Raw genomic sequence first — 24638 nt, forward strand, 5'->3', positions numbered from 1 at the left:
AAGATTGAGGGGGAATCTTATAGAAACATATAAAATTATGAAGAAATAGATAAAGTAGAAGCAGAGAGGTTGTTTTAACTGGCAGGTGAAATGAGAAGCAGGGGTTTAGCCTCAAAATAAGGGGGTGCAGATTTCGGTCTGAGTTGAGATGGATCTTCTTCACCCAAAGTGTTGTGAATCTGTGAAATTCCCTGCCCAGTAAAATGGTTGAGGCTAGCTCCTTGAATGTTTTTAAGGCAAAGACAGATAGATTATTGAACAGTGAAGGAATTATGGGTATGGTCAGTGGCCGGAGCATAAATGGAGCCGAGCCCACGAAGAGATCAGCCGTGCTCTTATTGAATGGCGGGGTAGGCTCGATGGGCCAGATGGCCTACTCTTGCTCCTATTTCTGATGTTCTTAGTTCATTATTTGCAGCATTCGCACTGACACCATCATAGAACACCTTTCAGCATAAATAATAATTTATTTTAAAATTGTAGCAATATCACAGCAACCAAAGTGGTTTAATATCAACAGGTACCATGCAATAGTTGTTATTGGCCTCTATAAAACTACATTGTAATCTGCAGATTCATGTAGAAAGTGGATAAATAATATAAATGGAAATCAAATCCAGTTGCTGTCAGAAAATTTGAGGAAGTAATAGTGTTCACTATTTTCTGTTCACAAACACTGCTGTGTTTTTGAACAGAATACAAAATTCCAACCGCTGTTATCCAGTCTATATTAGTTCACTGTCAGCTTCCTAAAATGGTGTCTCCCAGTCTGCCTATTTGTACTCACTGTGGGCAATGAAATCTCTATCCTTATGCTGTAAACTCAGAAATCTGTTTCACGCAATATTACATTGAATAACCTTTTAATGATGTGCAAGTGTTTATTTACTACCAGTCACTATCTCTGAGAATTAAACTAACTACTGGAAGAATGGGTTCACAGTATTGAAGTCACCTACTCAAACTTACACTTTCCTTTTCTGCCTCAGTCCTTGCATTGTTAAGTTCAAAATACTACAATCTGATTGGTTAAGGATATAATCAGTGACTTTCCAATGTTCACTCCAGATGTAGATTCTAAATTTCAGATGGAGACAATGTTGTCTCATTTACCCCTCCCACTTCCAGATACTTGCAGCACCAAATATCATTGAGACGGAGTGGATAAGGACAAGGCTCATCCAGAGTGGCCCTTTCTATGGCCCTGACACAGCAAAATGTGGGTCAATATTGGCTTCATATGTCAATGAGGCATTTCACCTGAAACTCTTAGACCTGAATCAGTTCCAAGATTTCAGAAAGAAGGAGGCACGAAGGAGGAATTCTGTTGCATCCCATTCCTTGTCATCATTCCCCAACAATTTCCATCCTCTCTTCCATCACAGACCATGACTGACCCTCTTTCCTGACAATGGAGAATGATATAGACCTTAAACTGATTCTTTTGAATTCATCACAAGCTCAATTAAAACTTTGTAATAACTAAATCTGGTTCACTGACAGTTTGTAAAGAACTCATAAGTAAGACACTGATTTTAAATTGACTAACCCAAGCAGAGTAAAAATATAATAAAGACTCAATCATTCATATTGCTGTATTTACCTCAGCATCAGCCAGTCTGGAGAAGTCTGACTGGCTTCCGATATAGAATTCAATTCCTTTAGAAGCTCCCTCCAGGGTAACCCCTCGGATCAGGAGTATCGTCAGAACCACATAAGGGAATGTTGCAGTGAAATAAACCACCTGAGCGCGGAGAGAACATTGTTAGATTTTCCTGTATTACTGGTACAACAGAAGAAAATAAAATCTTAAAGCAATACGAGTCCATGTGGCCCCACCATGCAATAAGATTCTGGCTGATCAGGTGCTAACCATAAGTTTCCTTTCCTGCCTGATCACCCAACACACTCCCTCTCCATAGCCTTTCATTCTCTTGACAAATTTAAAAACTCTGCCTTGCATATATTCAATGACCCAGACTCTACTACTTTCTGAGAAGAGCATTTGAAAGATTAAAAATGCTCCGAAGCAACAGATTCCTCTTCACTCTACCTTACTTGGAGATGCCTGATAACAGTGCTCCCTGTTCTAGATTCTCCCATGAGGAGAATAAGCCTGTGAAGACCATTCAGAATTTTTGAAGGTTATTTCTTGGTCTCCTAAATTTCTGTTAGTATAGGCCCAAACTGATCAAACATGTGTTTTATAAGATAAATGGTTTATTTGAGGAATTAGCACAGAGAGGTTGACAGAGCTGTCTCAAAAACAAGTACGCCCCTTAAAGAAGGAGACCAAAACAGTTGCTGCTGTACCTTTGCAGCAAGACTTGCCTACTTTTATACTCCATTCCCCTTGCTGTAAAGATAACATTATCCAACCAAATGGCAAACTAACGTATTCTCATCAGTGCATCAAAGGTAACAGAAGACAACCAGGAGAGGAATAGTAACATGGAGGATACACACAGGGATCACACTTTCATGTGATTTCACATGGTTTGCATCTTGAGATAGTGTTTTGCAAGACCTTGTTATAAATGTGCTCATTTAAAAAGTGTTAAACCCATTGACATAATAATAGGAACACCAAAATGAAGATAATCAAATAAAGTTAATTACATTTTATTTAATTGAGGAACAAAAGCATGAATACACATGTTCAATCAGTTATTACTGAGCAGACTTTGACAATGTGCCAGAACTAGCAGCAGACCTAGTTACAGTGTGGAAAATTGTTCAGGTATGCCGCATCTTCAGAAAGCAAAACAAATCCAATCTGACAGAGTAATGCCCCATCAGTACATTCTCTACAATCTGTGATGTGATGGAAAGGATAGTTGACATTCTATCAACTGTTCCTTACTCATTAGCTACTCAATTCAGGCTCCTCCATGCTCACTGAGCACCTGACCTTACAATAACCTTGGTCCAAGCATGGCTACAAGAGCCAAACTCTGGAGGTGAGGTGAGAGAGACTGCCCTAGACAGCACAGCAGCATTTGACTGGATGTGGCCACAATGAGTCCTGGTAAAATTGAAGGGAATGGAAACCGACAGCAGGGTGGGGAATGGAGGGGTGAGAACTTTCCACTGGCTGGAGTCAGACCAAGCACAAAGGAAATTGGTTGTGGTGACTAGGAACTGAGGAACTCATCCCCAGGACATCTCTGTTGGAGTTGCTCACGATCAAGTCCGTAGCCCAGCCACCTTCAGCTGATTTATCAAATGCTTTAACTCTCTCATAATGTCAGAAATGGGGATGTTTGCTGAAGATTGCACAATCTTCAATACCATTCCCAACTCCTAGGATAATGAAGCAGTCCATGCCCATATTCAGTAAGACTTGGTAACATTTAAGCTTGAGCTAAGCAAACCTCACAGCATACAAGTACCAGGTAATGACCATAGAATCCCTACAGTGTGGAAACAGGTTTCCACATCAAGTCCATACCAACCGTCCAAAGAGCATCCCACCCAGACTCCTTACCCGATGCAAGTAAGCCTGCATTTCCCATGGCTAACCCATCTAGCCAGATCATCCCTGGACAGTATGGACAATTTAGGGTGGCCAATCTACCCAACCTGCAGATCTATGACTGTGGGAGGAAACACACGCAGACCTGGGGAGAATGTGCAAACTACACACAGACAGTTCCCCAGTGATGGAATCAAACTTGGGTCCCTAATGCTGTGAGGCAGCAGTACTAAACACTGAGCCACTGATGCTGACCATCTCCAATGAATGAGAATCCAGCCATCTTCCTGTGGCATTCAGTCATCCTCAGGGTGACCATTGACGAGAAACCTCAATGGACCATTCATATAAATATTGTGGCTACAAGAGCCAGTTCGAGTTGGGACACTCTGTGGTGAAAGGCTCTTTTCTGAATCTTCCCAAAATCTAACCATCATCTGTAAGGCACAGGTCAGCAGAGTGATGGAATATTCCACACATGCCTAAATAAATGTGCCCCATAACACTCATGAACCTCTCCACCATCCATGACCGAGCAAGCCTCTCAGTTGGTGTTATGTATTTAATGATTCTGGATTAGTGGTGCTGGAAGAGCACAGCAGTTCAGGCAGCATTGAAACGTCAATTTCGAAGCTCCTTGGATGCTGCCTGAACTGCTGTGCTCTTCCAGCACCACTAATCCAGAATCTGGTTTCCAGAATCTGCAGTCATTGTTTTTACCCTATGTATTTAATGAGTTGAGCTTAGGAGAGATACTGAGCTGTTTGGAGGTTTATACAACTCCAGTTTGTTAACATATTCAAACAAGTGGGCGGCATGGTGGCGCAGTGGTTAGCATTGCGGACTCACAGTGCTCGAGACCCGGGTTCAATTCCTGCCTCAAGCGACTGACTGAGTGGAGTTTGCACATTCTCCCCGTGTCTGCGTGGGTTTGCTCTGGTTTCCTCCCACATTCCAAAAATGTGCAGGCTAGGTGAATTGGCCAAGCTAAATTGCCCGTAGTGTTAGGTGTAGGGAAATGGGTCTGGGTGGGTGTGCTTTTGCGGGTCGGTGTGGACTTGTTGGGCCAAAGGGCCTGTTTCCACACTGTAAGTAATCTAATCTAAACTACATACAGCTTTCCAGAGGTATGGCTAGCTCAGTGGAAGCTATGTAGCTTCTTCTTACATGTTTCTATTATGTGATCTTTCACATCATCTCGATGGGAAATGCTGTTTGAGACAATAAACCTTTCAAAAAGTTGGACTTTTTTCCCATCCTCCATCTTAAATATTCATTTCCTCTATCACTTGTGCAATGTGGCAGCCATGTATCCCACTCACCAAATTCCATAGACACCACTTTCCAAATCTATGATGTCTACCATCAAGGAGGACAAAGGCAGCAAATACATGGGAACAACATCACTTGCAATTTACCCTGCAAGGCCCTCAGCATCCCGATTTGGAAATATATCACTGTTGTTTCAGTGTCGCTGGGTCAAAATCCTGGAACTCCCTCCCTAACAATGTCGACGGTGTCCCGACACCAATTAGACTCCAGTAGTTCAAGGAGACAGCTCAAGGGTAAATATTAATGACAAACAAAAGATGGTATAGCCAACAATGCCCAAATGACTTGTAATGATATAATAAAGATCCTTACAGTTACTTAAGCAAAACATTGCAGATGCTGGATATTGGGAAATAAAAACAAAACAGAAGTATTGGAGGCTCTCAGCAAGTTAACTAATACTTGCAGAGAGAGACAGAAACAGAGTTAATATTTCAGGTCATTGACCTGTCAATAGAACTGAAGAAAAGTAGAAGAGAGAGTAGGATATGGCCATATTGGGAGCCCATGGTTTCAGTAAAAGCTAATGACATCAGAAGTGAAACGTTGCAACACAGATCAATGTGACAGAGACAGAAGCAGGATGTGAGGAACATAGACAAAGGCACCTGTGAGAGTTGTTGCTTTTGAGTGAACTTTAGAAAGCCTAGCTCCATAAATCACAGAGGGTGCAAAAGAGAAGATAAGATTCAGAGTTGGACCAGGTTAGGAAGGTAGAAATTGAATACAAAATGAATGAAGCTTTCCAGTTCATGCTGAGAAGAAGAGGTGACACTGAAACAGTTGTCAATGTACTGGGAAAGTAATGAAGCAGTTACCAAGGTAACAGTTACATAACTCCAGGAAACGGTAACAGTGTTCAGAGATCACCTGACCGTTAATGGAATAGACATCAATTCCACAGTGTTGTGATTTGGCCCTCCTATAGCCACATGTGCGTAGTTGATGACATCTTGTTTCTTGGGGATACCTGAATTTTATATTCCCGAATCCTATTGCCTGGGTGATAACACAAGCCTCATTGTTGGGGCACAGATGGCATCACTCATTGTCATGATGTATTTGTGGGTACATGACATAACTATACCATACAGGGCCCCTATTGATCCTTAGAAGTAGCTCGTTGTCACAAACTATGCACACAACTGGGCTAAGGAGGCTCTTAGCTGTGAGCATAGTCAGTGGAGGAATACCCTGCAGATGAGGGCTGCACACATTCCTCGACACAGTGAGAGATGTCTCACACCCTGGGGAGGCAATGGCTTAGTGATATTATCACTGCAATATTAGAGACCGAAATAAGGTTTGGGGATGTAGGTTCAAATCCTACCACAGCAGATAGTGGAATTTAAAGTTAACACAAATCTGGAATTTAGAATGTAATGATGACCGTGAATCCATTGTCAATTGTTTGAAACAAAATCTTCTTATTCACTAATGCCCTTTAAGGAAGGAAATCTGCCATCCTTGCCTAGTCTTGATATACATGTGACTCCAGACACACAGTAATAAGGCTGACTCTTCATTGCCCTCTGAGCAATTCGGAACGTGCAACAAGTGCTGGCCTCACCATATCCCATGATAGTCACAAAGTGTTGGCAAATGCTTGCTGTCAATGTTTGTGGGTGAGAGCCCATGGATTGTGCTGTTTGATGGTGAGCAACATGGAAGCTGTGCACAGCCAGTAACGATCTGAAGTTGCCAGGAACTGCGACAAGGCTCTGATGTCTAGCCCAAGAATTCACAACAGCTTATTTGTTTGGCGTGTATGGTAAGATAGGAAACAGAATATTGATAAGCAATTGGTGTCATTAATAAGGCATTAAATAAGCTACAGTTCCCCTTACTGCCCAGTAAGAAACACATCTCCTCAACGGCAGATTCATAAAAGATCAGCGAGTTATTCCTGATGGAGATGGACCATGTCAGAGTTCTGTCTTAAATCTCACCCTACGTCACGTGGCTCACACCCCTAACAGATTCCACCCACAGTAACTGCAACAAGGCTATCAACATATTTCTGCAACTTTAATAACTACTGGAGATGAGATGGGTAACTTGATACTGGAATGTCAGATATGTTGTGATATCCTCTTAAAGGCTTGAGGCTAGGTGAACTGTTGAGCATTATCAGCATTTTATTGTTTTCTCCCAATGATTATTTCTCATCACCTGGGAGATAAACCAGCCCCTTCACAAATGAGTTAAAAATTCTAATTTCTTTGTTTCAGAAATTCAAACTTAATCACTAATTATAACTGTGTTCATCACAATCATTTACCTTTCCTGATGATTTAATTCCCTTCAATAACGCTGCCCCAACTGTCAGCCGGACCAGAAGCAGACAGAGAGCTAAATACCAGACTATCTCCCCAGTCTCATCCATTGAACTGGAACGGTGTAAAACCACTTTACTGAAGGAAATGAAAACAGAGAGCAACTATATCAGGATAAAATTCATTGCCCACAATAATGATTGATACAAAGCACCTCTGTATTTAATGAAATAAATATATGTAGATTTGAACATCATAAAGTTTGCCTGTGGTTTTTAAAAATTATTCCTAAGAGGTCCGATGAGATTTGATCTTCTCTCTGACCTATCTCACTCTTCCTATTGCCTTTCAACACAGATCTTTGTTTTAACAGTGAGTGCTAATGTTGTTGACCAGAGGGGATTTGATTTGAAGGAGTTTGTGGCAGAGTTTCACTGACTGCCACACTTTGCACTGATAAAGCTATTTGATTTCATCACTATGTCTCCCAGTGAACCTAGCTCCTTCATATTGTTCAACATGGTGTCTACTTCCAGACAATTAAACTAAATGCAATTCCCAGGTCTATATGTTAAATACAAGACAATATCACAATTAAAAGCAGAGAAAGGGACATTGATTGTTGATAATTTCAAACATTTAATGTTTAGGAATTCTGGTGGTGAATATTTTCCTTGATGAATAATTTTTATTTAAATTAAATCTTTTGTGATATAAATGTTGTCAAAGCAGGGTTTTGAAACCAGAGGGCTGTTAATTAGCAAAGGGTCGCTGCCAATGATGCCATTTTGTAACAGGTTTGTGATGTAAGTAGCCTCTCTATCAAACTCAAACAGCTTCCATTTCATTAAAAGGACATTCACTAAATAACCATCGAAAGAGGAATTACAGCTGTGCAGGTTATCGGTGTGGCTATCTGCAGCAATGTACTTACTCCCAGTATTGCTCACTCGGGCCCTGGTGAGGAATGGAGATTTCTGATCCATTTGGACAACTTTCATTGTTTGTCTGCAGCCATGTTGTATTAACAATTTCAAAATATCCATCATTCAGAGTGAGATTGCAGAGTGGGTCTGGAAAATGTGGAATGTGTTTCAGTATTACATTTAAATTTTGCATTCCATTTCAGTATAACCAGGGTCACTGATTCACTCTGACTGAATCAGTGAATCATTTTGATTACATGGGTAAGGTTATGCCTCAATCTGAACACAGAGGTACAGTCCGTGCACTCACTCTCAGCACAGTCCAGCTCTGGTGCTCAATCTGCTTCTTCTCTTGTTTGATAAAGGTACCCAAATTAAAATGTTAAGGTATAAAAAGTTTCTTCAGAAGTATTCAGTAGTAGTTATTGTAGAAGACATTAAGGATTATGAGCTGGATTTTCCAGGGAAGGGGAGTCTCACACACCTGGCTACACCATTCTATTTTTTTTTCAGAATGAACGAATGGAGGTCCACATTTCTGAGCTGGAGATTCAACCGAGGGCTCTCTTAGAAATATGGAAGCACATTTCCACTCTGACAGTTCTTTCACAGCACAGAATCTGCCAGGGGAAGGCAGAACATGACCCTTTTTCACAGCACGCAGCTGCTGTCTTCTGACATTTTAATGTTCCTGACAGCCACTTTAATAGCTGCTGTCAGTTGGTAAGTGCACAAGGTAGATGTGTGTTAGGGTGCAGGGAGGGGAAGGTACTAGACTGATAGGAGGGTGGCAGCTAAATGGGTGATAGAAGGAGGATGCCATGTGGATTGGAGCAGGGTGCCAGGCTGCCAGGTTAATAAGATGACAACTGAGTAGAGATAGGGTGTCAAGTGGGTAAGGTACCATGGTGCAGGAACTTTAAACTCAGAATGTAACTTACCTGAGAATGTAACTTTTTTAAAAACAGGTTTTGCGATTTACATACGGAAGAAGCGAAACTAACATGGTCATTCTAACAGATGAGAGACTTAACAAACAATCAAGGTATTTTTCAATGTATAATTTCAGTTACATCACACTGTAAACTTTTGCTGTAACCTCTGTGTCTTACAACTGTGTACTTAACAACCACCTGATGAAGGAGCAGAGCTCTGAAAGCTAGTGCTTCCAATTAAACCTGTTGGACTATAATCTGGTGTTATGTGATTTTTAACTTTGTACTCCCCAGTCCAACACTGGCATCTCCAAATCATGATCAACATTGTGCCTGGTGATCATCACACATTCCAAGTCTTGATAATAAATACCATCTTCAGCACTTCATAATATGCATGGCAGATCAGAGTGCAGACACTACATCAGCAAGTCCAGTTTAAACCTTGACCAGATAAGGAACATTTTAACAATGTTTGCGTAAGAAGTCGACACTGACTTATTGTATGACTTATTTAAGCTTGTTATGACTATTTTGAGAAATAAACATTACCCTTGGAATATTGGTACAGCTTTCCACACTCCAATAGGTCCGAGGCTGGCAAACTGCCCAAGAAAAACATTGATTTGGAGATGCCGGTGTTGGACTGGGGTGTACAAAAAGAAAAATCACACAACACCAGGTTATAGTCCAACAGATTTAATTGGAAGCACTAGCTTTCAGAGCGCTGCTCCTTCATCAGGTGGTTGTTAAGTACACAGTTGTAAGACATAGAGGTTACAGCAAAAGTTTACAGTGTGATGTAAATGAAATTATACATTGAAAAATACCTTGATTGTTTGTTAAGTCTCTCATCTGTTAGAATGACCATGTTAGTTTCGCTTCTTCCGTATGTAAATCGCAAAACCTGTTTTTAAAAAAGTTACATTCTCAGGTATTAAAAGTTACATACTCCCACCTGATGAAGGAGGGTTGCTCCGAAGACTAGTGGGCTTCCAATTAAACCTGTTGGACTATAACCTGGTGTTGTGTGATTTTTAAGAAAAACATTGGAATCCCAACAATGAGAATGTAGGGAACAAGAAATACACCTGGAAAATAGTAGAAAGGATTTCAATGTGGATAAATTCACTTGTTCAAGCTGAAACTCGGTGTCTCTACTGTGTTGGTTGGGTTAAAATTAATCCTGAAATCTCTATGAATGCATGTTTTGTCTGTCTGCGTATCTAGCAATCTATTGGGATTGTTGATTTTCAGCTGCAGTTTTAATTTTCTATGACGTGCAGGAAGTTGGACTCAAATGGCCACTTTGTGAATTTAACTCTCGAAATGAATCAAATATCTTTCCCTGTCTCTTTATGTAATCATGTTATGACTTTTTTTTTTACACATTCGCTCTTGGTTTCCATCAATCCAATGGTGTGGGTTGTGAAGAGCCCTGATATGAGCAGGTTTGATGATAATGCACAAGCCTGACCGTAGGGCCTGACTGAGGAGCCTACTATTCTGAGGATTTCACACAATGTGCAGTTAATATATCTGATGTGGGTGGTTCATACATTCTATATAATATCACTTGAAAATATAAATTAATAAATGAACTATTTACTTTGGTTTATAAATAGCATCTAATTGATATATCATGTTGCTAATTCTAAACTATCAAGACACATCTCTCACATCAGAAGAAAAATTAGGCAAATTTGTTGGCTGTGGGATTGAATCCACCACTTCACATTAATTGTTTAACCATGTATTATTTGATGTATTATTTTTAGTGCAATAAACACTTGCAATTTCCTAAACTTCAACATTCTGCACATATCGATGAATTGACCCATTTAGCTCTGCCTACTCACTTTCCAATATTTTAAATTTGTCTACAGTACCTCCTCCATTTCTATAAGCCAGGTAAGGGAACCTCCAAATGTTGCCCAGACCAACAACGTAACCAATCATTGAGAGCAAGTAGTCAGTCTTTGAAGACCAATTACCCTGCTCCACATTCTCATCACCCACAGCAACATGTTCATTGGTGGTATCCTGGGAGAAAGAGTGGAAATGGCAAGCTCAGAAATTAGTCTTTCTCCAAACTAGACCTCAGCAAGATGTACTGTCACCACTCCTCACAACTACCTGTATAGGAAAACTGTGTTGTTCTCCAATTTGCAGCAATATCTTGCAGATTATAAACAGCCAGAAATTCACAGAGAGTGTACAGTTCACAACAACCAAAATCTACAAATTAACAGTATCGCCCATTGTCCAACACAGGTTTTACAGTTTTGTTGAAATACATACCATGTCGTCTGGACGGTTTGTCTGAATATCATTCTGTGAGAATCCAGATAAAGGCAGTCCCCTCTGGTCCACTTTCAGACATCAATGAATTATTCTTCCACTTGCACAAGAATTGGATGTAAACCTTGAGGACACTCCTTTTGGCCAAAAGTCCTTGAACTTCTAATTAATTAATAATTCTTGCCCAGTCAGAAATAGGCCTCTTACAGTGTTTCACAAGGGGTGTAACTCTGTTTAAGGCGCCTGAGAAGCTCTGCTTAGTTAATCATTCAATTTCCACACTAAACATTTATTGAAAAGTTGAGTGATTTGTTTTCAGAACATTCAGGATCAAAGTGCATAAATTTGTGTCTACTGACTTTGGACAAAGTGCTAGTTTTAAGAGGGACAGCTTCCAAGTGAATCTAAACCAATTTGGACTTCAGTCAAAACAAAACTATGTAGGATTTCATATAAAAAGGAACTAGTCTTCTCCCATATCAAAAACATAACTGCTATTGACTATTGTCCAAGTTCATTTTACATACTGAGATTTTCATTATTTTCAAAAATGTGGCTGGAATTTTTGTGAAATACACGGATTTGGGAAAAATATGATTGCCTATCCATTGAGCTGGAAGCCCCTCCTCTGTTTCTATCACCAGGCATTCTTAGCAGATCCAAGAATATAATGAACATTACTAACCCCTCCTGAGACGTAGCTCGCATCATTGAAGAAGTGGGCATTCAGAAATTCTGGAAATTTCATAGAAGTGACAGAAATTTCAAAGCCACCCAAAATCACCTCTGCGAGTGGAGACATGAACCAAGTGTTGGGGGTATGAAAATTATAAGAAGTAATAAATTTGTGTTGACTTCTTTAGTATTTTATCTGTGGTTACTAAAATGTGGGGTAATAGCTCCATGTGTTGGATAAGGTAAGCAGCCATTAAATAATATGGTTCCTATGTTGTTATCTCTGACAACCATCAAGCCATCAATTGAAAGAGCAGCATTTTAAAAGTAAAGAAAATCTTCAATTGCACTGGAGTAGTTTGTGCACAGGACAAAGCGATATTCTTCATTGTGTCATTATACAGGGCTAGCCCAGTCTGCGACCCAGAGCTAATTATTTGGAGACTCCCATTGCTTTCATATGTCAGTTACTGATCAGTTCATGTATCTGTTTGGCCGTATGGAAGCTTTACTAGATGCATGACCTTCAGGCTGTTTCACAAGCACCAACAGGCTTGGAAGTGCAACACTTTTTTGGTTGTCATCGAAGAGTGGGTTCGGTGGAATTGACAGATGTATGAAATTTTGAAGGTATTAATGGCCTTGAAGTACTTAGTTCAGTAATGGCTGCTTACTTTAGCTGATTTGTGAGCTGCTGAAATGTATAGCTTTCTATATGCATAATCAAGTGATGTATTATTTATTTAACAGGTTCTTGAGATTTTCAACAGCATCCAACTAATGTTATTGTATCTTTTGCAGACTGTTTATAAAGTGGATGTCACATGGATGGGCTGGGTGCCGTGCATGATAATGAAGACTTTATCTTGATCCTATTATGGACAGATTATGAGTTTTATAACACATCTCTATCTCTCTCTCTCTCTAGTACTAGAGATTATATTTCCACTTTGTCTGTTTGTGTACTCTGATTTTGTAAACATATCTGTAAAGATGGCCCAGAAGTTGAGTTAATTTTACACACTCTTAGATGCGGGGGGGGGGGGGGGGGGGATTTTATGCAAGACAGGCAATCTCACAATTACACAACGAGAGACCAAATTGGAAAGGATAGAGATTAGCCACAATATGAGTATAATACAATGAAAGAATGCCAGGTTATCTATATCGTCATTTTTAAGACATTGTTTGGAAGTCCAAAGCTGGAGTTAGCAGCCGGTAATTCCTTTCTGGGCATCACTGATTGGCTTAGTAGCAGCTCAGGAATGGTGCAGTTTCTTAATTCAAGGAATTCTTATTAAAATATAATTCCTACATTGATGCTTTAATTTAAAAAAAAGGGGATTACTTGCAGAGACAAGAATGTTGGTTATTGAGTGCATTTTACCAGCCAAAGGCACTTTCCTTTGTAACTCTGATTTCGGTGTTTTGATATTGTCAGTCAGTGGTTTATGAAGAAATGGTATCATTGAACCTCTCTGGTATTTCAAAATAGCCTGGTTAAAAAAACAGCGGGGTTCCACTATGTGAAAGTCATATGACACTGTTACTTTGGAGATGCAGGAGCAACAATTACAATTTAGGCAAAAGTTTGAATTGCAGATAAATAACTAGCTGAGTCCCATTCCAGAGGTTAAGTGGAAAGTTATTATCTCACCTTACAGGCAATTTTATCATGGACGGTTTTATCTTAGTGATATTTTGTCTCTGTGGTAGTTTGTTTCATAATTTGCCTTCCCGTCCCAAATTGAGGTGAGGGGTGGGGGGGGGGGGGGAGGGGCATGTAGTTTCATAAAGCATACGGCATGGACTGTCTAGCTAAATTTGTCTTCTGAGAAGCTTCTGGAAGGTTACTGCTATGTAGAGTAGCTTTTTATTTGTCATTTCTACCATATACAACTGATACAGTAAAAACAATACAGTGTTCCTCCAGGACTGAGGGTGCCACACGGACAGCACAAAGTACACAATCGTACACGGCATAAAGTGCACAGGAAGTGCGAAACAGGCAAGTTTCAGTGTAATAGAAGAATGATAAATAATAGATATTTTTCTAGCAGCAAGTCAAAGTTGTGCAAAGAATTTCAGATGAGAAAGTGTCCGATCATACTGTGTTGAGGAGTCTGATGGCTTGGGGGAGAAAACTGTTGCACAGTCTGACCATGAGAGACCAAATGCTCCGGTATCTTCTGCCAGTTGGCAGGAGGGAGAAGAGTTTGATTGAGAGGTGTGTGGGGTCTTCCACAATGCTCTTAAGCCTTGTGGATGCGGTGTGTGGTACAAATGTCTGTAATGGAAGGAAGGGAAACTCAGATGATCTTCTCAGCGGTCCTCACTCTCCATTGTAGGGTCTTACGATCCGAGGCAGTGCATTTCCTGAACCAGGCAATGATGTAGCAGCTCAAGATACACTCAATGAACCCACTGTAGAATGTGGTGAGGATGGGGGCTGGGAGCTGGGCTTTCCTCAGCCTGTGCAGAAAGTAGAGACACTGCTGGAGCTTTGTTGGAGCTTGTGTTGAGGGTCCAGGTGAGATTCTCCACCTGGTGTACACCAAGAATTTGGTGCTCTTCATGACCTTAATGGGGGAGCCGTCGTTGTCCAGCGGAGAGTGCCCTCCTGAAGTCAGCAACCATCTCTTTTGTCTTTTCCACATTCAGAGGCAGGTTGTTGGCTCTGCACTAGTCCATTAGATGCTGCACCTCCTCTGTGTATGCTAACTCGTCATTCATGCTGATGAGACCAACTGCAGTCGTATCATCAGTGAACTTGATGATTTGATGAAGAGGTTCAACCTGTGCATCACTGCACAGTCATGTGTCAGCAGGGTGAACAGCAGTGAACTGAGCACACAGGCCCTGAGGCCCCTGTGCTCAGTGTGATGGTGTTGGAGATGTTGTTCCCAATCTGGACTGACTGAGATCTCCCAGTCAGGAAGTCCAGGATGCAGTTACAGAGGGAGGTATTTAGGCCCAGCAGACTCAGCTTTCCAATCAGGTGCTGAGGAATGATAGTGTTAAATACAGAACTGAAGTCTATGAACAGTAGTCTGACGTAGGTGTCCTTCTTCTCCAGGTGGGTGAGGGCCAGATGGAGGGTGGTGGAAATGGCATCACCTGTTGAGCAGTTTGATGGATACAGAAACTGCAGGGTTCCAGTGAGGGGGGGGGGGGTGTGGAGGGTAACAGGGTCTTAATATGCCTCATCACAAGCCTCTCGAAGCACTTCATGACGATGGGTGTCAGCGTAACACTTGAGAATGTAGCAAATCGCTGACGCCATGTACTCCTCTAAGTGGATGGAATCACCATTGGTTGCTGTCTCCCTGAACACGTGCCAGTTAGCATGTTCAAAACAGACCTGAAGAGCAGAAATGGCTCCTGCAGGCCAGGTTTCCACCTGCTTCAGAACTGGTTTGACATGTCTGACGAACGGTCTGTATGCTGAGATTAGTATAACAGAGATGTGGTGTGAGGAGCGAAGCTAGGGCCCAGGCTCTGCTCCGTAGGCATTGGGGATGTTTGTATAAACCAGATTCAGAATGTTCCACCATCTCATCGCAATGTCCACATGCTGATGGAATTTAGGGAGTACCAATCTTGAGATTCGCTTGGTTGGAATCTCCAGCAACAATAAACAGACCATCAGGATGTGCATTCTGCAGTCCACTTATAGCCCCACACAATTCACCAAGTGCTTCCTTAGCATTAGCACTGGGAGGAACATACACCCCAACTATAATGACAGCGGTGAATTCTTATAGTCTGCATCTAACAGTCACAAACTCCACCCGTGGTGAGCTGTAACTGGAGACTGGCAGGGAGTCTTTGCACCATTTCATGTTGATATGGACACACAGAACCCCACCCCGAGCCTTACTGCACAGAGCTGCATTTCTGACGGAGTGAAACAAGGTGAGCCCGTCTAGCTGGATGGCAGTATCTGGAACTCTGTCCATGAAAACAAGGACGCAGCAGTCTCTGAACTCACACTGAGACACCTGTCACAGTCGGATGCAGTCCAGTCTGTTGTCCAGGGAGCAGACATTGGAGAGCAGAATGGACGGTAGAGCTGGCCAGCTTGGGTTTGTTTTAAGCCTAGCAGGAACTCCTACATGCTTATCACACTTCCACCCCCTCGCACACCACTTCCAGTGACTCAACACCTGGCTATTGGCATCAGGCAAGGCTGAGGACTGGGGGCCAGGTCTCTGCAGCAAACCAAGAACTCCTGCACACTTAGCGCACCTCTGCCTCCTTGCACGCTGCCTCCGACATCTCAACACCCAGGCACCGGCATCGGGCAAGGCTGAGGACTGCAGGCCTGCTCTCAGAAGCAAGCCGCAGCTCTGCATGGTTACAGCATGATTACATCTACTCACATCATAACGGCAATTTCCTTTGTTGGGCTGTTTTAATGTGTTTTTAAACCAGTTGTTAAATGAGGAATTATTCTGATGTTTCTCAAAATGGGATTGGATTGTTTAAACTGTCTGTTTTGACATTGATTTGCTATTGACTCTGTCTCATGTTTGCTGCACTAGGTGGCAGTAGGACTGATTCCAAACAATTCCATCTACAAATTGTGGGATGAAGGTGGGATTATGATTTCATGATAAATCCCATTTTCAACATCCAGTCAACAGTTGGAAAATTCTGACCTGTTCCAGATTCACCATGTGGAAATTAACCAAGCTCATCTCAGAAAGCATGATGATGGAGCATTAGCTACAAGCTTTTGCAGGAACATTTACACTGGATTCCTGCAATCAAGAAAACTGCCCTCAATTACTTTGAGGTCAGTAACGGCATGATTCATTAATGTATCACCTTTGATCAGGACTTAGTTCTGGTTCAAGAATTGATTGGCAGACACTGTGTGAGATTGAGAGAGCTAACATCAGAATGGGAATCTGCATATTACTATCCTGACCTTGCCTTTGTTCTGCAATGTCTCATAACTAATATGCAGTATACTTCTAAGAAACATCCATCACAAAGATAATATCATGAGCAAAGGCATAAAGGTCTCAAACTCCACTTTAACTGGGATCATTTGAAGCATGATGTGCTGATGCAAGTGTCTTACTGCTCGTAACTAAGTAACTTAGCCCAGATACTGAGGTCTCTGTGACTGTATACCAGGAACTGTAACAAATGCCTAATAAATTCTCCAGTATTACTTTACCCATGTCCGGGTCTTATGTTACAAGAGCTAATATAAGCACGACATCATCAAACAGCAAGGGCCCAATCAGGTAATCAATCATGATGGCAGCACAATGGCAATGAGCACTCACTGTTAAGAAATTATCCTCATTCTCAGTGGTAGACACTTGGAAACGTCATTAAAGATCAGGCAGACCTGGACTTCAAAGCATTTGATAAACTGGCAGCACCAGTTTGTACAAGTTTAGGTCTGCAAATGAAATGACAAATAGGTGGAAAATATTAGCTCTGCAAAGTTCTCACTTTTAAGAAAAAGAAACAAACCAACTACTTACTTTCCAATTTAAAAAGTCAAATGCATCTTACTGCAACAAAATTATAGAATCCCTATAGTGTGGAAACAGGCCATTTGGCCCATTGAGTCCACACTGACTCTCCAAAGAGCATCCCAGCCCCTATCCATGTAACCCTGCATTTCCCATGGCTAACCCACCCAGCCTGCACATCCCTGGACACGAAAGACAATTTAGCATTGCCAATCCACTTAAACTGCACATCTTTGGACTGTGGGATGAAAACGGAGCACCTGGAAGAAACCCATACAGACATGGAGTGAACATGCAAACTCCACACAGAGTCGCCTGAGGCTGGAATCGAACCCAGGTCCCTGGAGCTGTGAGGCTAAAAGCTAAAAAAAATCAGTCTCCTCTTAGCTGAAGTACAGTGTCCTCCTAAATAAACTGACATCTTCTAAAGCACTAAAATAGCATATTGCACCAGGTTACCATGAGAATGTTATTCCAGAAATATGTGGAGGTTGAGTAAACAAGATGGGCAGCATGTGAAGTTGTGCACTGGCCAGGAAATTTCAACAACTTGTAAATACCTGTGATGCATACAAACATATCAATTCCAGCTAGAGAGGGAACCCCTATATACACACGAAATTTCATTCTTGAACAAAAATAGTAGCAGACCTTTCACAATGCACAAAGTTTATAATCTTATGATAATTACTTCCCCAAATTTCTCATTGTTTGAAGCCTGAGCAATTATTACTGAAAAGGTGATCACCACTGATACAGAGTAACAGCATCTCACAACAAGACAACTTCTCTTTTGGCACAGTTGTAGTGTCTCTAACCCTACACTGGGAGCCTTGGGTTCAAGTCACACTTGCTCTAGAGATATGCGAAAACATCTGTGAATGGATTGATAAGAAAAATAGCTTACATTTTAAAAAGCAACAAGACAACCAAAGCTGTTAATAAACATAGTTGTACACAATAGATTCTTCTCCAGATGGGTGTCTGGTCACCAGATCAGATCAGGAGAAATAGTCACAAATCCACAGTGTGACATCGAAGTTTGAATTGTTAATATGATTTTGTTTTGGTCTAATTAATGAATTGATGGTATTTACCTGGTTCAACCAAATATTTCTTCAGGATTTCTTCTTTGCACTTTGAGAAAGGAAGAGATTGTGTTATGCCTCATAGCTAATATGAAGTACAATTTTTTATTATGTCATATCATAGAATGTGACCTCAAGACCTAAAGGTCCCTGTTCCATCCTAATTGGGGCCACTTGAAGCACAACGTGATGATGGAAATGTGCTGCTCTTTGTAACTAAGTCACTCAGTATTAACCCAGTCACTGAAGTATCTACGATAGCCTCATTTTACTGGGAGCAATAATAGCAGGCCTGGCCTGACCAGTCTCTGTTGGAACTACCTCATCCAGCCTGACTGCAGAATCTGACTTGAAAATGTCAGTCTAACACCAACAGCACACCTCCTCACCAGCCAAACTCTGCTGAAATCAGGGTCCCTCGAAACTCCCAAATTACCTAAACTCCCATCTGGCCTTTCACCTTCACCCCAATCACTGCCAAAATGGTTTTTCTTTGATCTTTAACTTCCAAAGTACAGCAGCAAGTCATCTTTCACTGCACGTTTTATACCTTAGCACTGATATTCAAGGCCAGTATTAAATGCAATCTACTTTAATTAAAACATGCTGAATCTGTCATGTACAGTGCAGAGATGGATTATAACAAATATGCAAAATTACAAAAATATGAAAAATGAGAAAGTAAAATTCTGTTAGTGAGCCTCTGAAAAGGAAAGCCTATAAGCATTGGGCCACAATTTAAACTCATCCCAATAATCATTCATTTAGTCATTAAAATTTTAACCAGTAGAACAACAGGTTTGGTGCAGTAACTCAGAAAATTTTTATATAAATCATAAAAAAACTTATCAAGTCTAGACATTGATTTTACAGTCATACAGTAGTTCTTGCTTTCCAATTCAGCTTAGGCTGCAGGGTGAACACGAGAGGGAAATCAGGAGGGCAAAAAGGGGACATGAGATAGCTTTGGCAAATAGAGTTAAGGAGATTCCAAAGGGTTTTTACAAATACATTAAGGACAAAAGGGTAACTAAGGAGAGAATACGGCCCCTCAAAGATCAGCAAGGTGGCCTCTGTGTGGAGCTGCAGAAAATGGGGGAGTTACTAAATGAGTATTTTGCGTCAGTATTTACTGTGGAAAAGGACATGGAAGATATAGACTGTAGGGAAATGGTGACATCTTGAAAGATGTCCACATTACAGATGAGGAAGTGCTGGATGTCTTGAAATGCATAAAAATGGATAAGTCCCCAGGACATGATCAGATGTACCCTAGAACTCTGTGGGAAACTAGAGAAGTGATTGCTGGGCCTCTTACTGAAATATTTGGATCATCGATAGTCACAGATGAGGTCTCGGGAGACTGGAAATTGGCTAATGTGGTGCCACTGTTTAAGAAAGGTGGGAAGGACAAGCCAGGGAACTATAGACCGGTGAGCCTGATGTCGGTGGTGGGCAAGTTGTTGGAGGGAATCTTGAGGGACAGGATGTACATATATCTGGAAAGGCAAGGACTGATTCGGGATAGTCAACATGGCTTTGTGCACGGGAAGTCATATCTCACAAACTCCATTGAGTTTTATTTGAAGAAGTAACAAAGAGGATTGATGAAGGCAGAGCAGTAGATGTGATCTATATGAACTTCAGTAGGGCAATCGACAAGGTTCCCATGGGACACTGGTTAGCAAGGTTAGATCTCATGGAATACAGGGAGAACTAGCCATTTGGATACAGAACTGGCTCAAAGGTAGAAGACAGAGGGTGGTGGTGGAGGGTTGTTTTTCAGACTGGAGGCCTGTGACCTGAGGAGTGCCACAAGGATGGTGCTGGGTCCACTACATTCATCATTTATATAAATGATTTGGATGTGAGCATAAGAAATATAGTTAGTAAGTTTGCAGATGACACCAAAATTGGAGGTGTAGTGGACAGCAAAGAAGGTTACCTCAGATTACAACAGGATCTTGATCAGATGGACCAATGGGCTGAGAAGTGACAGATAAATGCGAGGTGCTGCATTTTGGGAAAGCAAATCTTAGCAGGACTTATGCACTTAATGGTAAGGTCTTGGGGGGGGGCGCGGGGGGGGGGGGGGTGTTGTGCAACAAAGAAACCTTGGAGTGCAGGTTCAGAACTCCTTGAAAGTGAAATCACAGGTAGATAGGATAGTGAAGAAGGTGTTTGGTATGTTTTCCGTTATTGGTCAGTGCGTTGAGTATAGGAGTTGGGAGGTTATGTTGCAGTTGTACAGGACATTGGTTAGGCTACTGTTGGAATATTGTGTGCAATTCTGGTCTCCTTCCTTTCAGAAAGATGTTGTGAAACTTGAAAGGGTTTAGAAAAGATTTACAGGGATGTTGCCAGGGTTGGAGGATCTGAGCTATAGGAAGAGGCTGAACAGAGGCTGAACAGGGGCTGTTTTCCCTGGAGTGTCATAGATTGAGGGGTGACCTTATAGAGGTTTACAAAATCATGAGGGGCATGGATAGGATAAATAAGCAAAGTCTTTTCCTTGGGGTGAGGGAGTCCAGAACTAGAGGGCATAGGTTTAGAGCGAGAGGGGAAAGATATAAAAGAGACCCAAAGTGCATCGTTTTCATGCAGAGAGTGTACGTGTATGGAATGAGTTGCCAGAGGAAGTGGTGGTGGCTAGTACAATTGCAACATTTAAAAGGCATTTGGATGGGTATATGATTAGGAGGGGTTTGGAGGGAAATGGGCCAGGTGCTGGCAGGTGGGACTAGATTGGGTTTGGATATCTGGTCAGTATGGACAGGTTGGACTGAAGGGTCTGTTTCCGTTCTGTTTATCTCTATGAATCGATGACTCTTAATATATTGGGAAACACTAGCTTTTGGAACGCTGTTCCTTCATCAGGTTGGACTATAACCTGGCATTGTGTGATTTTTAACTTTGGAAAATGATAGTGAGATGAGAACGCAGATCTTCTGTAATAGTTTTAATAAGGACATGACTATTTTAACAGATTCAAGAAATAACACTCATGAACATTACGGTTAGGAAACTTGCGAAAGAATAGAAAATGCAGAACTTACTACAATATTACCAACATACTATAGAACCACCACCAAGAATTCAATTGTATTCTTGCTCAGTGTCAAAGGTATTCACAGAGAGTCCAGGGTAATGGAGTATTACCCATCAAAAGTTTAAACTGTCCCGATAATTCCCACTTCCACATAGGCTAAACTTGCATCATTCACTGTGAGTCCAAAGATACAGCCTTTCCAAAACAAGGTATTTAACTATATAGTTAAATTTGACCTTTTTTGACAAAATGACAGATTTTGCAGTGTCATTTCCTGAGTATTACATAAATGCAGCTGATAGCCCCTTAGACCGAATAGATTGATGATGCATTAAGGCAATGAAGAAAGAGTGACCACAAAAAATACAGTAATTATTACCTGAAATGATAAACTGAATAAGTTAGAGAACCTCCCTTTATTTTAGAAGATAGTTTAAGTGGGGTAAATTTTCTTATCTAAACATTCAAACTACATGTCAACTCCCAAAGTGATCAGCATGAAGTAAAATGGACCAGAAAGGTATCCATAGCAACTGTGCAAGGGCCTCTGGGTAGGCAATGAAACTGTAAGCAAAACCTTATCAAATTATGCAAATTGTCATCATAGACAACATGTGATAAAACTGGTTTTGCTTCCTTACATTTTGTTAAATTACTTTCCTGTGTATATAGTTGGAGATGTATAGATAGTTACATGAATTTTGTATAGTTTAATAGTATCTGCAATATAATTGATTGGTTGGTTCAGTTGGCTGGATGACTGCTTTGCAATGTAGAGTGAAGCCTACAGCATGGGTTCCATCCCACGCACCACGAAGGACTCTCCTAAACCTCTCCCCTTACCTGAGGCATGGTGACCTTCAGGTTAAACCACTACCGGTTGTGTCTCTCTCATGAGAAAGTGGGATTTTAGTGACTTTACTTGGTTTTACAACATACGCCATACTAAACTATGTACCATATTTTGATTAAAAATATATACAAGCTGCAGTCTTACCCAGTTCCCAGGATTTTCGAATAGTCACAATGCATATGTAAACTGTTTTCTAATATAACATCAGGCTAATGCTCGAGTCTAAACGTGTCTGTGATTGAGAAAGTTGAATGTTCAAGTGAAGTACAACTTCCTCAGCATTACGTTCAACTCAAAATGTTAATTCTGTTTCTCTCCCCACAGATGCTTCTAAATCTACTGAGTATTTCTGGGACTTCTGTTGATATTTGTTTTTTACTAATTTTGCTTACCTGACTGGGCAACCTCTGAGACAGGCTTGTACATGAGCCATGTGTCCAAGGACGGAGAAGATGGGAAATCCAGCATATATACTTGCAGCACAATTAACACGATAGACAACAAAGGAATCTGTGTGACAGTTATTGTGGAACTTGCTGTAGGATGACAGTGTTATCAATTCACGGCAACCCACATTAAGAGAAAAGAAAATTTGAGTTGCAGCATCTTTCCAAACCTGGTAAAGTAGGAAGTGTAATTTGTTCACATAAATACAAAAATATAAAATGACATGAATCTTGAGATCAAGGAGATTGGTGTGGTTAATTCATGTTGAATCAACTGAATGAAGTCAGTCATATCCCCAATAAACAGTAAGATTGTCATTTTCCCTCCCGGGCTATTCCATGCTGCAAATTTCCTTAAGGGGGTTTGGAGTAGAACCATAGAAACAACCATAGGAATGATATAGCACAGAAGGGGGTCATTTGACATATCTTATCCACACTGACTCAAAGACACCCTGATGCCTTTTCTAATCCCATCTTCCTGCACATTGACCATTGCCCTGCAGTTTACAGTATTAAAGGGGCAGATCCAGGTACCTTTAAAAAAAAGTTCATGGTTCCTGCCTCTGCCAGCAACTCACACAATCAGGCAGAGAATTCCAGACACCCACCACCCTCTGCATAAGAAAGCTTCCCTCACGTCCCCTGGAATTCTTTTGCCACTTAGCTCGAATCTATGTGCCCTGGTTTTTGAGCTCTCTGCCAAAAGAAACAGGTTCATCCTGTCTATCTCTACCCCTCACAATTTTGCATACCACAATCATTGCACTCATCAGCCATGTTTTCCAGTGAGTGACTCACTTGCTGCAGCTAGACTGTCACCATGTGACCACCATTATTTTGTTGAAAGCAGCAACAGAGAAAGACAGCTCAGCATAAAATAAAGATTCATATTTAAATTGTAAACACGGTGTGCTATCAGAATAATCCCATCTAATAGATACCACGATGTACCATGAAATACTTTTTGCAATAAACGAGCAAAGCCACTGTGTGATCTGCTGAATTAGCTGCCAATTTAAATCATGTTAAAAAATGATAAATGTTTTAAATAAAAATGAAAATCAAAATGCAGACAGAATGGTATTGAGCCAATCTCACCTGTCATGTTGAAATTGCACAGCAACTTTGGATTAGATGCTGAAATATTTAAAAAAAAATCTGTAGCAAATGTAAGGCCAGCTTATAACTGTTAGAAATTTAGGAAGAAGCTAGTTTTAATTTTAACTTTCTCTGTCACTTAGTCCTCTGTCATTTAATATATTCTTTGTAGTGTCTTATACTAACTTTCCATCTTCTAGGTACAGGCAGCACTGAATAGAATCAACATTAAATGAGTAAGGGAAATCTAATTCAGAGTGGGCACCATCCATTGCCCTGCTACAGCCAGTCTTCGGTTAATATCTCCTCCATAAGTTAATAAAGAGTTGCAGCTGAAAATCTTCTTAAAAATGTTTCAAAGTTTAAAAAGAAGAAGCTGACAAAAATAAATTCCATTATATTCCATTCCCTTCATTGTATTTCAGCCAGTTCCATCCTATCACTTCTCTTTCCATCCCAGCTCTGACACTCCCTTCCCTGATGCTAACACCGAGATGACGAATCCTTTAAACACTAACTGGACTTTTGTTCTTTGGTTCTTAAAATAATGTGTCAAAGCTGAATTTGGGAGTCCCATCCGCAGTTCCCTTAATTAGGAAATCCAAAGTCCAAACATAAAAACTGAAAGAACTGCGGATGCTGGAAATCAGAAACAAAAGTTGAAATTGCTGGAAAAACTCAGCAGG

At 40.9% G+C, this 24638-nt stretch overlaps 1 protein-coding gene across 1 annotated transcript in view; it reads right to left on the minus strand.

Moving 5' to 3' along the window:
• LOC140495619 (sodium- and chloride-dependent neutral and basic amino acid transporter B(0+)-like) overlaps window positions 1-24638 on the minus strand; it is a 67514-nt gene that overhangs the window by 34674 nt on the left and 8202 nt on the right. The window contains exons 2-5 of the mRNA XM_072594618.1: window positions 10834-10987; window positions 8018-8156; window positions 7089-7221; window positions 1604-1744 (exon numbers count right to left, since the gene is read on the minus strand). Of these exons, the coding sequence (XP_072450719.1) occupies window positions 1604-1744; window positions 7089-7221; window positions 8018-8156; window positions 10834-10987 (567 nt within the window). The remainder of the gene's footprint in view (window positions 1-1603; window positions 1745-7088; window positions 7222-8017; window positions 8157-10833; window positions 10988-24638) is intronic.

This window comes from Chiloscyllium punctatum, chromosome 25, assembly GCF_047496795.1.
Source record: "Chiloscyllium punctatum isolate Juve2018m chromosome 25, sChiPun1.3, whole genome shotgun sequence".
Lineage (NCBI taxonomy): Eukaryota > Metazoa > Chordata > Chondrichthyes > Orectolobiformes > Hemiscylliidae > Chiloscyllium > Chiloscyllium punctatum.